The sequence below is a fragment of the Trematomus bernacchii genome, unplaced genomic scaffold, assembly GCF_902827165.1.
Source record: "Trematomus bernacchii unplaced genomic scaffold, fTreBer1.1, whole genome shotgun sequence".
Classification (NCBI taxonomy): Eukaryota; Metazoa; Chordata; class Actinopteri; order Perciformes; family Nototheniidae; genus Trematomus; species Trematomus bernacchii.
The window spans coordinates 146,157-159,562 of NW_022987574.1; the positions used below are offsets into that span (position 1 = coordinate 146,157).

The window sequence follows — 13,406 nt, forward strand, 5'->3', positions numbered from 1 at the left end:
GCGGAAAAAACTATTTTTTCGGGGTTCGGGTGTTTTGTTTGATTTTAAATAAACAAAGTCTTGGCTTTCAGAATATGAAACTTTTATTTCCAAAATCACACGATAAATACATTTGTGAAGCTTGTAAAGGGAAGATGACAGGCACCTCTCAATCGCAATCTGCTGTTCCGTAGCGCAGCTGCCCCTCCCTCCGGCTGAAATGATGAATGTAAGGCATAAGTAATCATAGATAACACGGCAGGGTCCGTTACAGTTTGTTTTCATCTGATTTCAATTAAACAAAGTCTTGGCTTTCAGAATATTAAACTTGTTTCGGCAAATTTAGATGATAAATACAACTATGAAGCTTGTAACGGCATATTTACAAGCGGAGAACGGAGTGTCACAGCAAGCATAACAACAGCCGGTGTTTCTCGTGAGTGTTTTCCCCGGGAAACGAACACAATATACACAAACGCAAAAATACACAAACACACACACACACATACACTCACACACTCGCGAGCTTCCCCCAGACCAGTAATCCAAACGGAAATATTTTCCCTCCGGACTATTTTGATCATTTGCTCCGCTAATAATCAATCAGATCGATGGATTCCAGAGAAGAGGAAACTTTGAAGGCCTTTTTCTCAAAATGATGACTCGGTGACAGTCATTATATAATGTGACATATTTTGCTTAATATTTGGAGTACAACAAAAATCTGGATATCATTAGAAAGCTAGGAATCTCCTCTTTCCAACAGTGTATACAACTCAAAATGTGTCTTCGGGTCAATGTGACTGATTTCGATAGAGCAGGTCACATATACCATCAAATAATAAATGAATATCAGCCTTTTTACGTAAAAGTGTGTGCAGCTAAGACTCGTTGCTATATCAGGAATATCACTCCATCAATGTGTGCTGAAGACATTCATGTTGATTGATGCTATATGTGTATTTTTCCCCAATAGGACAAGCAAGTAAACCATAACATGATTTTTTAAATGTATCCTGAACCTAAAAACTCTCTGTTAGTCCTCATCTTGTTTTCATTCTGGATCTTCAGCCTTGTTCCTGGTGGACAATCACCATGAAGTGTACCTGTGGCAGGGCTGGTGGCCTCAGGACAGTGAAAGCACCGGCTCAGCCCGAATCCGCTGGGACTCTGACAGGAAGTGTGCCATGGAGACGGTGCTGCAGTACTGCAGAGGTATACACTTCTATTATTAGACACATCAAACAACTTAAAAAAAATTCTTGTGGTGTATGATGCAACATTTAGCTCCTTCTTTCAGCATCAGGCAGTTTCAGATTATCTTAAAACAAATCTGTTCAATTGAAAATGATGAACATGAACTCCCCTTGGTAAAACCGCTGCTCTGTCATTGTTTTGATCCACAGAAAAGAATGAGAAGAAGCCTCCCAAAGCATATCTGATCCACGCCGGTCTGGAGCCGCTCACCTTCACCAACATGTTCCCCAGCTGGGAGCACAGAGAGGACATCGCTGAGATCACTGAGAGGGTGTGTGCATCCCATCATATTATCTCATTACTCCCAGCCACATCATCTGATATTAAACAGTGTTGCCCACAGTGCCTTCCTGTAGCCATTAGTGTATACACTGTACTGAAAAACAAGCACTTATTGTACAAAAAGAGACTTATTTTTCCAGGTGCAAGCCATTATGTCTCATTGATTTCCGAATTACATTTGTTGTCCACTATCCAGCTTCCTTATTTGATTGAAAAATGATATACTGTATTTCTTGTGTGTGTGTGTTGTCAGGAGGCTGAGGTGTGTAACCAGATCATCCTGGTGGAGGACGTGTTGGCCAGGCTGTGTAAGACCAAATACCCACTGGCAGAGGTTCTGGCCCGGCCGCTGCCTGAGGGCGTGGACCCTCTGCGCCTCGAGGTCTACCTCTCTGATGAAGACTTCGAGGTAAGAAACTGTTAAAAGGGATTCATGGTTCTTTAAGATATTAACTATCATGGCGGTCATTACATGAGTAAAAGAGAAAACCTTTAGCAGGAGAACAACATGTGTGTGTGACTCTGCAGTTCCCTCTAGCTCTGCAGTGTTTTTGGTTTTTAATTTAGTTTTATGTTTTTTCTGATCCACAACCTGTACTGTTTGAGTTTTCTGCTCCTCTGAACTGAATATTTATCTACAGCAAGTGGCTGAAAAGCTCAAATAAACTCACTGTACACCAACTGCCCAGCACCGAATGACAGCCAGTAAAAGTTAGCAGCTAGCTAGTGAACATAATGAAACGGATAGCAGCTACAAAGTCAAATAAGTACTGTTTTTAAAGTACAGAAAACATACTGTACTTTGCACCTTAAAATGATAAGACAGGTGTTGTTTCACACTCTTCGAATTGCCAATGCATCCTTGTGGAAATGACAATAAAAGAACTTGAAAGACGACAGACTTTAACCCCATAGAACTTATAATATGTTGAGTCAAATGTGACTTTAATCTTTCTTGTGAGGTTAAAGGCATATTTTAGATCTTCTCTCCAACTCTATGGCGATAGATGCATCATTCTGCTTTTTCAGATGTCCCCTATGTTCCTTGCTTTTTCCCTCTTTGCTCTTACAATCTTGTCTCCCATTTTGTTCTGCCATGCTTTCGCCATTTTCTTTTCTTTATGTGAACCTTTTCCTTCCTTCATCCCAACCTCCAGGGTTCAGGGGCTCATGGGAAGGTGAGTCGTATGACATGAGCATGGATAACCTGGAGTGTTGCACAGCATCCTCACTCAACTCAACCATGAACTATCTCTATCCCACTCATCATCATCACTTTTTTTCTAACCCATCTTTTGATTAGCATGCTGTTCACTCACACCCTTTGAGCTGCTGTGGACACTGAATCCTGGAGATATGTCCATGGAGATTATACTGCAGATGTAAAATAAAGAATGAGGGCTGTGTTTGAAATCTCACTGATGCATGAGTGTGTTCTGAGAAGATCACTTTTGAACGTCTGTACAGTGAACAATGGTGTGACTGCTTCTTGCTGATTGTGTGTGGCTGCTCCGACAGAAAGCCCTGGACATGAACAGGATGGAGTACGGGGCTTTGCCCGGCTGGAAGCAGGTGAATGTGAAGAAATCCAAAGGACTTTTCTAAACGGTTGATGACGTGAAGACAGGAAGTTGTTGTCGAGGAGGGACTGAGGGAGCAGTGAAGGTATGGAAGAAGGATCGGTGAACAAGAGAAGGGCCCGCTTCCCCTGCTGCACATTCACTTCCATCTTGGTATTTTGGTTGTATAGGTATGAGACACATGTAGGCGGATGCACCTCTGAGTGATTGCTCTTCTCTAAAGTCACTCTCATGAAGCTAAAGCCTCAAATTGCGTCCATAGGCAGAGAGTGCAAGGCCTTTTTATTGAATGTAATGTCAATGTATGTAGATATGTACCATATGCAGAACAGCCCAGTGCCCTTACATTGTGAGAGCAGGCCTGTCAGCCTGTTCAACACACACTCTCTGTTTAATCTCTATGTATGTTTGTGAATTACAAATAATTTATATTTATCAAATTCATATAGGAATTTTTTTTAAAGCTTCCTGAATATTCACTGAGCTGAAAATGATTGAATAAACTGTATAATGAATGTTGAAGAGCTTTGTGTCATATGTTGATAAATACTGGATATTACAGAATTATCTCGTGCTGTACAGATCACCATTTGCCATTTACAAATCAAATGATGCAGCTTTATTATTATAGTGTCACTATTGTTTCAGTTCCAAGAGAGTATACATGCTTGATAAGCGGCAGAGATAGAGGGATGCTGAAATGTATGTGATTTTTAAACCCTGCAGTGTATAGTGCCTTGCTTTGTGTACAGTTTATATAAAGATTCTAGTCTGCATTTTGAAGACTTTTTGTGATATGAATAAATATTAAACAAATAAACTCTAAAAGTCGGAACACTTTTCTTGCCTTTTGTTTTGTTCATGGTACCTGCCAATTGACTGTAGTACTGTTCTAATCATACCATGTATTGGCTGCATGTGAACATCATAGTCATGTATAGCCCAGCAGAGGGCAGTGTAATACTAACTTCTACAGACTTGTGGTATGACCATTACGCTCTAATGATCAGATGGATTAATGGTGAGTCCCTTTAAGACATTTAAGACTCTGTTACTATCAATAACAATGAGCACACTGTCTTTGATTCAGTATTCAAACGATTCGATTTATTTTCTGTGGTAAATTATTATTAATATAGTGTGTATATATAAGTTAATTTGCTCAAGTACTGTACTTACAGTAAGTACAATTTTGAGATACTTGTACGTTACTTGAATATTTAAATGTTTTGCTACTTTGTACTGTAGTCCACTACAATTCGGAGGTAAATGGTGTAATTTTACTCTACTACATTTATGTATTACCTTTAGTTACTTTGCAGATTTGGATTAAAGATGTGAAATATAATCAAGTGTTAAATCAGACTTTAGTTCCACCTGGAGTAAATTCACAAGCTACCCTGCAGTATACAAAGTCATTCAAACTAGCTGCACCTTTACCAGCTTTGAGAACACTTTAATGATCAATAATTATAATCAAAACATAAAATCTATATTATTCTGAAATGGAACAATCTGCATAATGAGTACTTTAGGTATTTTGATGCGTATACTTTTCTACGTTTACTTGAGCAACATTTTGAATGCAGGACTTGTACTTGTAGCAGAGTATTCCTTCACTCTGGTACTTCTACTTTTACTCGAGTACAAGATCTGAGTACTTCTCCCACCTCTGAAAGTACCCAGAAAGAGAGGCATACTGAAGCTGAGTGGTTTCGACCTGGGGTGAGTAACCCTATATGGGGTTGGTATAAACATTTAAGGACATTACAGAAGATAAATAGTGTAGGTAAGAAGAACAAACTCAAATACGTTGATGTTTTAAGATTGTTATTCCTTTCTTTTATTCCTATATTACCTCTCTTTTATCTATAATTATTTTTAATCTGTAATGTAGTCTCTTATTCAGGTTAAACATGAGAAATGACTGCAAAAACAGAGTAAAAAGACGGTAAGGGCGCAATTAGTCTTAGCATTGTTTTATGGGGCTATAAACCAATTAAGTAAAGAAGTGATTTGATGACTGAATGGAAAAACAAAAACTGAACAGCAGCTTCCCAGCCGACACATGACTTGTCATAGCAAGAAAAACACATTTGTTACTAACAACATTAAAGATGACTCAGTTCTATTGTGGCGCGTTAGTCAGCCTGAAACTGAAGTGGCATTTAGCCATTACTGATTTTATTATTTACACCTGTGCTTTTCCTACTGCCCAAATTTCTAATGTGAAAAACCCAGTTTAGTCATAAAGAAACAAAAGAGCTCTCATGCTATGCTATCAAGATTATCTTTGGAACATTGTCTTTAACCCTCCTGTTGTCTTCGGGTCAAATCTGACCGATTTACTACTTTCATCAATCATAACTTTTTTTTTTACATTCGATTGCATTAAGGCTTTATGATATCCTTCACAGTAGACATTTGAACATATACAATTGCTGATCACCACTTTCATTGAATTTTGGATGATTTAGTCAACTTTGTAACACCCATGGTGTTCCCGGTCAAAAATGACATGCACACACACACTCTAGAAGATGTGTCCCCACACCCCCTGATGTGCCCAATCCCCCCATGTGAATCACACCTGGCACACACACACACAGAACAATTTGACCCATTTCCCGCTCTTATGTGCCCATCCCCACACATGGATCACACCTGGCACATGCAATACATGTTCAGTGTCTATTCTTTGTATATTTACAGCAGTTTTTCATGTATACCAGTAGTCTGATACAATATGTACAGTTTGAAAGGGTGTTAAATGAAATTTGGTGATGAATGGTTTTTGTGTTAATGTAATAGCAGTTAAAACAGGACCGGTCAAATTTGACCACGAACACCAAAGTAAGGGGGGGGGGGGGTTTAAATAAAAACTCAATAAAAGAATGCAAAGTAAAAAATGGGCAGATTCTTAGTAAACAAATTAGAAAAAGTTCATATAACAAACATTTCCAATCAAAAATATGAAAACATTCAAATCTACAGTAACTTAAGCTAATAATACTTTTACAGAAGCAATATTTAGTTATTTACTTGTATTGGAGTGATTTTACAGTGTGTTACTTCACTGCAAAAAACTCACAAACATATCCTTTCAATTAAATTCACCCTGGTTTCTTTTGTTGCTAGTTTCCCCACTGTTGACAAACTGTTGATTTTTATTTGTTTCTAAAGGGGCATGACAGAAAAGGTAGGCAGTTAACCAAATGAGGTGTCAAATGAGTCTTTAAAACACAAGACAGACTGTTAATGTAGAGCAGCAGTGACTATGGCACATGAAGGAAGACCTGTGTGTAGTGTGTACAGTATAAGTACACTGAATGTCACCATGTTTACTGTCAGTCTCCTCCAACACCTCCTTCAGCGACTCTGCTCCTCGGGGTCTCCATCTGCAGTAACAACATCTGATGTGTGTATAGCTCACATATGGCAGCTTTATGGATTCTGTTAAAAGCTCAATTACCTATGTGAAGTCACAGGTGAAAGCTACAATCCGCTTTCCAACCTGTCAAACCTCACGGCCTCATTTTCCAGGCTTCCCTCCAACTCTTTACACACACACACACACACACACACACACACACACACACACACACCACACACACACACACACACACACACACACACACAAACAGACACATTGAAAGCTCTCAGATGTTCTCAATATCAGCCGTTGGCCTGTGTTGAGGAACAAGAGCAATTAGAGGGGAATTTCATGCAATCACAGAAGAACAATATACACAGCAGGTTTCTGTTCATCCAACTGTTGCTCAATATTTTAACCGCCTCAGTGACAGCCTGCCCCGAAACAGCAACAAGAGAAGGAAGAAGCTGCTGCCTTTTTCCAAGAAGGTTGGCAACACTCTGCGTGGTTCTCGCTGTTTCTCATCTGCTCGCCCTCTCTTGCATGCTAAATTGTTGGATGCTGAGCCAGTGCTGGATTATTCTCTTGCCTCCTCTGAACTCCTCTGGCCTGCGAGGAGTTTGATGTGCGACACGGAGCATATCCGCCCACTGCGCCTCCACACCCACTCAGTGCAACACGCTACAGCCCCCCTCCCCCCTCTCTCTGTCTCCAGGAAGACAGTAGGATGTACACTATGTTGCTGTACTGCCAGGTATCTTCCAGCACGTTTTGACTCCAAGCCCAATTTCTGTGCTGAGCTCCAACCAGCTTTTCTTCTGATACAATCCCTTTACAGCAGGGGTGTCCAAACTACGGCCCGGTAGCCAAATGCGGCCCGCGGGCCATTTTGAATCGGCCCTCAGCTAATTAAAAAAAGTATAATGGAATACGGCCCACAAATGAAACTTGAGCTTGTCTTGTATTGTGCTTCTTACATATATCTGTAAACATATATTACACAATAGTGTTCATGTGTTAATAAGTCTAATTTCCCATAAATTAAGTCAATTTAAGTTGAAAATATGTTCTAACAAATCTAAGTTGATAAGAAAAAAGTCCAATAACTTATTTCCTATTTCCTCTTATAAGAAATCTGAGGCTTCTGTTTAAGGAATGAGCTGCAACAAAATAAATGAAACCCTATGGAGAGCTGTGATGTAGGCTGTTTAATTTTCTTAAAGCATATTCAGCTATCAAGCATAATTTATTTACAGACCTTCGAATATTTTTCTGTAGGTGGCCCTCTGTGAAAAAGGTTTGGACAGCCCTGCTTTACAGGATGCAGGAACAACAATACAACACACCATGACACACACCGGTACAGTACAAGCTGTGGATACACACGTGACCAAAAGTTTTAAAATGATTTGGTTCGGCATTGAAAACCACATTTTAAAAAATCACTAACGCTCGGGTTTTCAAAGGGACTTTTCCTTTTGCAGAAAGTAGATTCATTGTTTCATCAATTTCCTGTGAGATGTGAAATGTTATGACTTGCTTGAAATTATTTTAAAATCCCCTTGTAAACTTTTATGTGTCTCATAGAGCACAGTGAAACGACCCTGCAGTTAATTCCTGGGTTTACACGCACATTAAATTAGATCAATAGACTAGAGTGCCTCTAACTCTAATTATTTTTAACTTCTCTATTAATCTGAAATCTATTCCTAAGGCACATTTATTGGCACACACAATAGAAATTAAAATAGTTTCAAGTTTGCATTTTAATATGGATATGGTTTAAAGAGATCTCAAGTCATCCTGTGTTCGGTGCTGGGCATCCTTGTGTTCAAGGAACAGTCATTATTTAATCTAGGTATAGTTTGAAAACCACCTTATGACATCAAGGTTAGTTAATTAAAAATGTAAAGCCCCCTCGTATTCCAAAAACTACAATACACAACTGTTTTTACTCCAGTCCTTCTGACGAATGATTTGACTCTAAATGTGTAAAATGAAGAGTACATTAAGACCAGAGTGCAATATAATTGTAAATCCAAAATACATCGTCATAAATACATAATACACCAAGCCAACTGTTTATAAAGTTAACCAGGTTAACCACATATCAACCATTGATATGACATAATACATATAATAATTGGAGTAATATAGACCTTGGATACAGTGGTGGAATTTAACTTAGTACATTTGATCAAGTATTGTCCTCAAGTACTTTTTTGACACACTTTTATGCTACTTTATACTTTTACTCCACTACATGTTGGATGCATTTTTTTGTACGTTTTACCCTTCTACATTTATTGAACACTCGTAGTTACTTTTTAGGTATAAAAGCACATGATAAGCAGTATTATGCAGTACTGTAATACTAATCAACCCGGTATTTAACAAAATACCTAAAATTGGCCCCACATTGACAACATTAAAATGCTCTTAGATGTATTTGTTAGTAATAAGAATGACACATTGTCATATTTAAATATATTGCTGTCAATACTGCAGTGCTTTAACTTTGGATATTTTGCTTATAATACTTAAGTAACACATTGAATGAACTTGTTATGGAGTATCTTAGCACCAAAGTATTTCTAATTAAAGCATCTGAATACTTCTCTGATCTGAAATCTGTCCATCAAAAATGAAAGGGAGTTGGACACATCCATCCATTGGTTGATGAGTGTGTGACATCACTCCACTGAGTCTCCACAGAGTGATTCTGCAGCAGTGCCGGGGAAAGGTGAAACTGTAATGTTTGTGATTAATTATTAGATTATGCAAAGGGTAATTAAAATATCAGTCAATATTTACGGGGCCATATGCCACGGGCGCTTTTGCAGCCATGGCTCTCCTGTGAATTTTAATATCCCAAACGGGGTGAAAGACGCCCTTTGGCAGGTATCTCCCTAATGCTCTTAACCATCTGTCGACGCTCAGCCCACTGCCACACTAACATCATGTTTTGTTTATGATAACAGTGTTAATTCAACACAGGCTTAGGTGCAAAGTGGCACAGTTGAGCTTTAGCACCATTTATTGCACAATATTTGCATTTGGCGGCGTGCCTGCCCAGCAGCACTCCTCCCCTTCCTCCTCACCTCAATCCACAGAAGATGACAAGCAGTGAACAATGGGAGTCCAAATAAGGCTTAGCACATATTCTTCTGCGTGCTGTGTTCCTTTTTGTTCACAGTTTCTATTTATGTGTGGATTATCAGTTCCTCTCAGCATCACAATGGAGCCATGGTTTCCTCTCTTCTGCTCTTCTGATTCTTCCTCATCTCCTTCCCTCCTCTTCTGATTCCTCCTTTTTTTAAATCCTGATTCCTCATGTCCTCTCCTCTCTTCCCCTTTCCTCTCCTGATAACTTTTCTCATCCCCTCTCCTGATTCTCTTCTCCTTGACTCTTCCTTTCCTCTCTCCTTTCCTTTATTCTCCCTTCCTCTTGAGATTCCTCCTATTTTTATCCTGATTCTTCATGTCCTCTCCACTCTTTTCCTGTTCCGATTCCTGTCCTCTCTCCTGGCCTCTCTCTCCCTTTCCTCCTTCCTTATTCCTTTTCTCATCACCTCTCCTGATTCTCCACCTTTTCTCCTCTCCTTTCTGTTTCCTCCTCTACTCTTCTTCTGATTCATCTCCTCCCCTCTCCCTCTTTGGGTTGGAAAAAAAGCTCTAAGCCCCACACTTCCTGTCCAAAGTCTAAGAAAGCCACTTCAAAGACTCCGGCTCTAGATGATTTATGGGAAATGAATTTCAGAAAGACGACTTTTCTTCTCTTTTCTGGTGCCCTGGGCTCTTAGTGGTAAGCTCTGCTTGTTAACCTAGATTTAGATCTCTTTCCTGATGGAGCCCATAAAAGTGGTGTGGATTTATATAATGTGGAGCGCAGCCACGTGCCTCAGGTCCCCCCGCTCACCGAGTCTCTCCACTGTCTCCTGTCCAATTTAGACCGGAGGGTCACTTTGAGAGCTGGATGGAGGCTCTGCACCACCTGGGGCACATCAGCTCCAGCGGGCCACACACACCACAGTCTGAGCTTAACTCCACAGTTTTATGATGGAATTAACCTCTGGATGGAAAATAATGAGAGAGTAACCGTTAGTTCCCCTGAAAATGCCAGGGAAAATATTGAAAGCCCACCATAGTGACATAGAGACACAGCAGTTATCAGAATTGTTGACAGTTGGATACAGTGTGTGTGTCCTACTCTAACTAAATCCCACCTTTTTTCCCTGGGATTTTTCTTTGAGAGAACTGCTTCATTTAAGCCCAAGTACATATTCAGTCATGGTTCATTTGTTCGTGGAAACTTTATCCTTCTTGTGAAATGGTATGCTCTACTTGAGTCACATCTTGCAGGGTGCATGTTGACCTGCTGTGCACTGATTAAAAGACTCTAGGTTATGCTGGCAATGAAATGTCATTAATTAACTGGATGTTTACCAACTGAGCACGGAAGTAATCATTTGTAAAAAAGATTGCAGTCCTTTCAAGTCAATGAAAATTACTCGTAAACTACAGATGTTTTGCCAACTATTCCAATGTGTAGGATGAATATTAATAAGAATCAATGTTATAAATGAGTTACTTAATTGCCTAGTCATTAATTAAATGATTAACAATCTGGAACAAAAACTAAACTTTGTGTTTTTTCATCAAAATGTTACAGATAAAAATGTCTTGATTTGTCCAAAAGATATTCCAGAATGTTCTACATGTTTTCGTGATAATTGACATTGAAGAAAGTTTAATATCGAAGTTTAGTGTAGTAGAAAAATCATTACTGTATTTTATGTATTCAAAATTTCAGCAAGGGTTGATTTGTACTCTCCCTCAGCATCTACTATACAGCATTATGTTTTTTAGCAGCCTGCATGTTGGCAGGAAAGTCTTATTTTGTGGTTTCAGTTCCTCAAAACATGGCTGGAATTAGTTTTTACTACGACATGTGGATGGAAAGTGAAAGAGGAAGTCTGGGTCACATATTCCCTCCATCCAGGATGAAGAACTGCTGTACTTGAAGACTCTGGCAATCAGTCCAAAGCTTTTCAGCCTTTTAGAGGAGCTCCCCTACGAGTGTGTGTGTGTGTGTGTGTGTGTGTGTGTGTGTGTGTGTGTGTGTGTGTGTGTGTGTGTGTGTGTGTGTGTGTGTGTGTGTGTGTGTGTGTGTGTGTGTGTGTGTGTGTGTGTGTGTGTGTGTGTGTGTGTGTGTGTGTGTGTGTGTGTGTGTGTGTGTGTGTGTGTGTGTGTGTGTGTGTGTGTGTGTGTTCGTTCAAGAGCGCACCACACCTCCAAATCGAAGCTTTTGGACTGGGGTGAAACCCCCCCCCCCCCCCCGCCACCTGGCATCATTAGAGGCTCTGATCCTCTAATCAACACCAACAAACACTCCCTCCTCCATCCATCCTCCCCTCCACCTCTCCATCCTGTGGCCCAAGTGGATGGGTTATTTTGGGTGATGGAGGAGGGGGCTATCAACCAGGTGGGTGATGATGAGAGCCGACCCAGCGGACCACATGCTGGTGGTGAGGGGATTTAGTGAAGTTTTTAGAGAATTGCAATGCAGTTCCAGGTGATACTTGAGTTTCCAGCTCACAGTAGAAGTTCATTTTCTGCTAGACCAGTTTTTGGATTTGTGAAGGTTTCTTGTGTCATTTAGAAAACATGTGCCGCTCAGAACTTAAATGAGCTTGACATCAAACATTCGCAGGAAAAAAAAAGAGCAGGGTCAGGTGTATCATTTGAGACGCACAGCGATCCAAACAAAAACACAAAAAGCCGTAACCAAGAGGAGAGAGTGACTCAAGCTCCGAACTCGCTGTTGTGCTCTCCAAACCCCAGAGCCGGGGGAAACAAAAACACTGGGTTTCTCTCTTTCGTTCGGCTCCAAATGGTGTGTTATCCTGCTCCAACTGCTCGGTTTCGATGTGAGGAGTGATGAGGGGACCACGTGAAAGCTCTGTGGCCCCTAACAGCACGTTTCCATCACATTTATGGCGCTGTTCACCCACATACGTACACAGACGCTAACTGGAGGGAAAGCTGCTGTGTCCAAACAGCTGGCTGCTGTCTGAAGCATCATTAGTGGTTAATGAAAGAGGCTAATAAGGACTTGCCTTCAATAGTCAATGGCTCTGTTACGTTCCCTCCAAGTCTAGGGGTACCCAGGGAAGTAACAAAACACAACGTTGACCAGGCACGAGAAAAAAGAGAGGAAACCGTTCTCTGGAGTCACGAACAGGCCTTTTAATAGTCAAAACAAGAACACGGGCTGCTCACCAGCTAAGTTGCACATTTAAACTAGTGTCCCATATCCAGGAGCACATATCTTATGATCAACAGAACACAGGTTGTACGCATGCAGCCAGAGGAGGAAAAATGGGGAATCACTGCAGTCTTCCTCCGGTCCTATATGGAGGCCCTGATTGGGAATTTGGAGCACCTGTGGAGAGGCTGCACCTGGGGACAATCAGGCTGCACCTGGGGAATCAGAGGGAGAGAGAGAAAGACACACACTACGGCACGTAACACCCCCACCCATAAAACCAAACAAGTGTTTGGCCACAGTTACCAAAAACACTCAGACTATTGGACATGAATCGTGAAATCTCACCCACGGGACAGTACATCGGCCACCACATTATCCGCTCCCCTCTTGTACTTGATATTGTAGTCCGGGTGCTGGTCTTTTGACTTTTCCGTAGACTGCTTGGAAGCTGCCACCTGCTGCTTCCAAGCTACACACCCTGCCACTAGATGACCAGGATCAAGACAAAAGAAACATAATCTCTTGGGACCTCGAGTTCTGGTCAAAACACAACCTGCAAACACCTCCGGCTGAGTCTGAGCTAGGTCACCACCTGCAGCACCAGGGATTGAAACGTCTACAACCTCAGCAGTAGGATACACTTTACCCCCGCTATATCGTTACC

The 13,406-nt window shown here is 40.8% G+C and overlaps 1 protein-coding gene across 8 annotated transcripts in view; it reads left to right on the forward strand.

Moving 5' to 3' along the window:
* svila (supervillin a) overlaps positions 1 to 3,918 on the forward strand; it is a 62,826-nt gene extending 58,908 nt beyond the window's left edge. For 7 of the 8 annotated variants that reach the window (XM_034126765.1, XM_034126766.1, XM_034126760.1 and 4 more), the window contains 4 exons: positions 1,051 to 1,194; positions 1,386 to 1,507; positions 1,772 to 1,927; positions 3,037 to 3,918. In XM_034126765.1, coding sequence (XP_033982656.1) covers positions 1,051 to 1,194; positions 1,386 to 1,507; positions 1,772 to 1,927; positions 3,037 to 3,123 — 509 coding nt within the window. In that variant the 3' untranslated portion in view covers positions 3,124 to 3,918. The other variant, XM_034126763.1, reaches the window with a different exon arrangement.
* Positions 3,919 to 13,406: the final 9,488 nt, after the last annotated feature.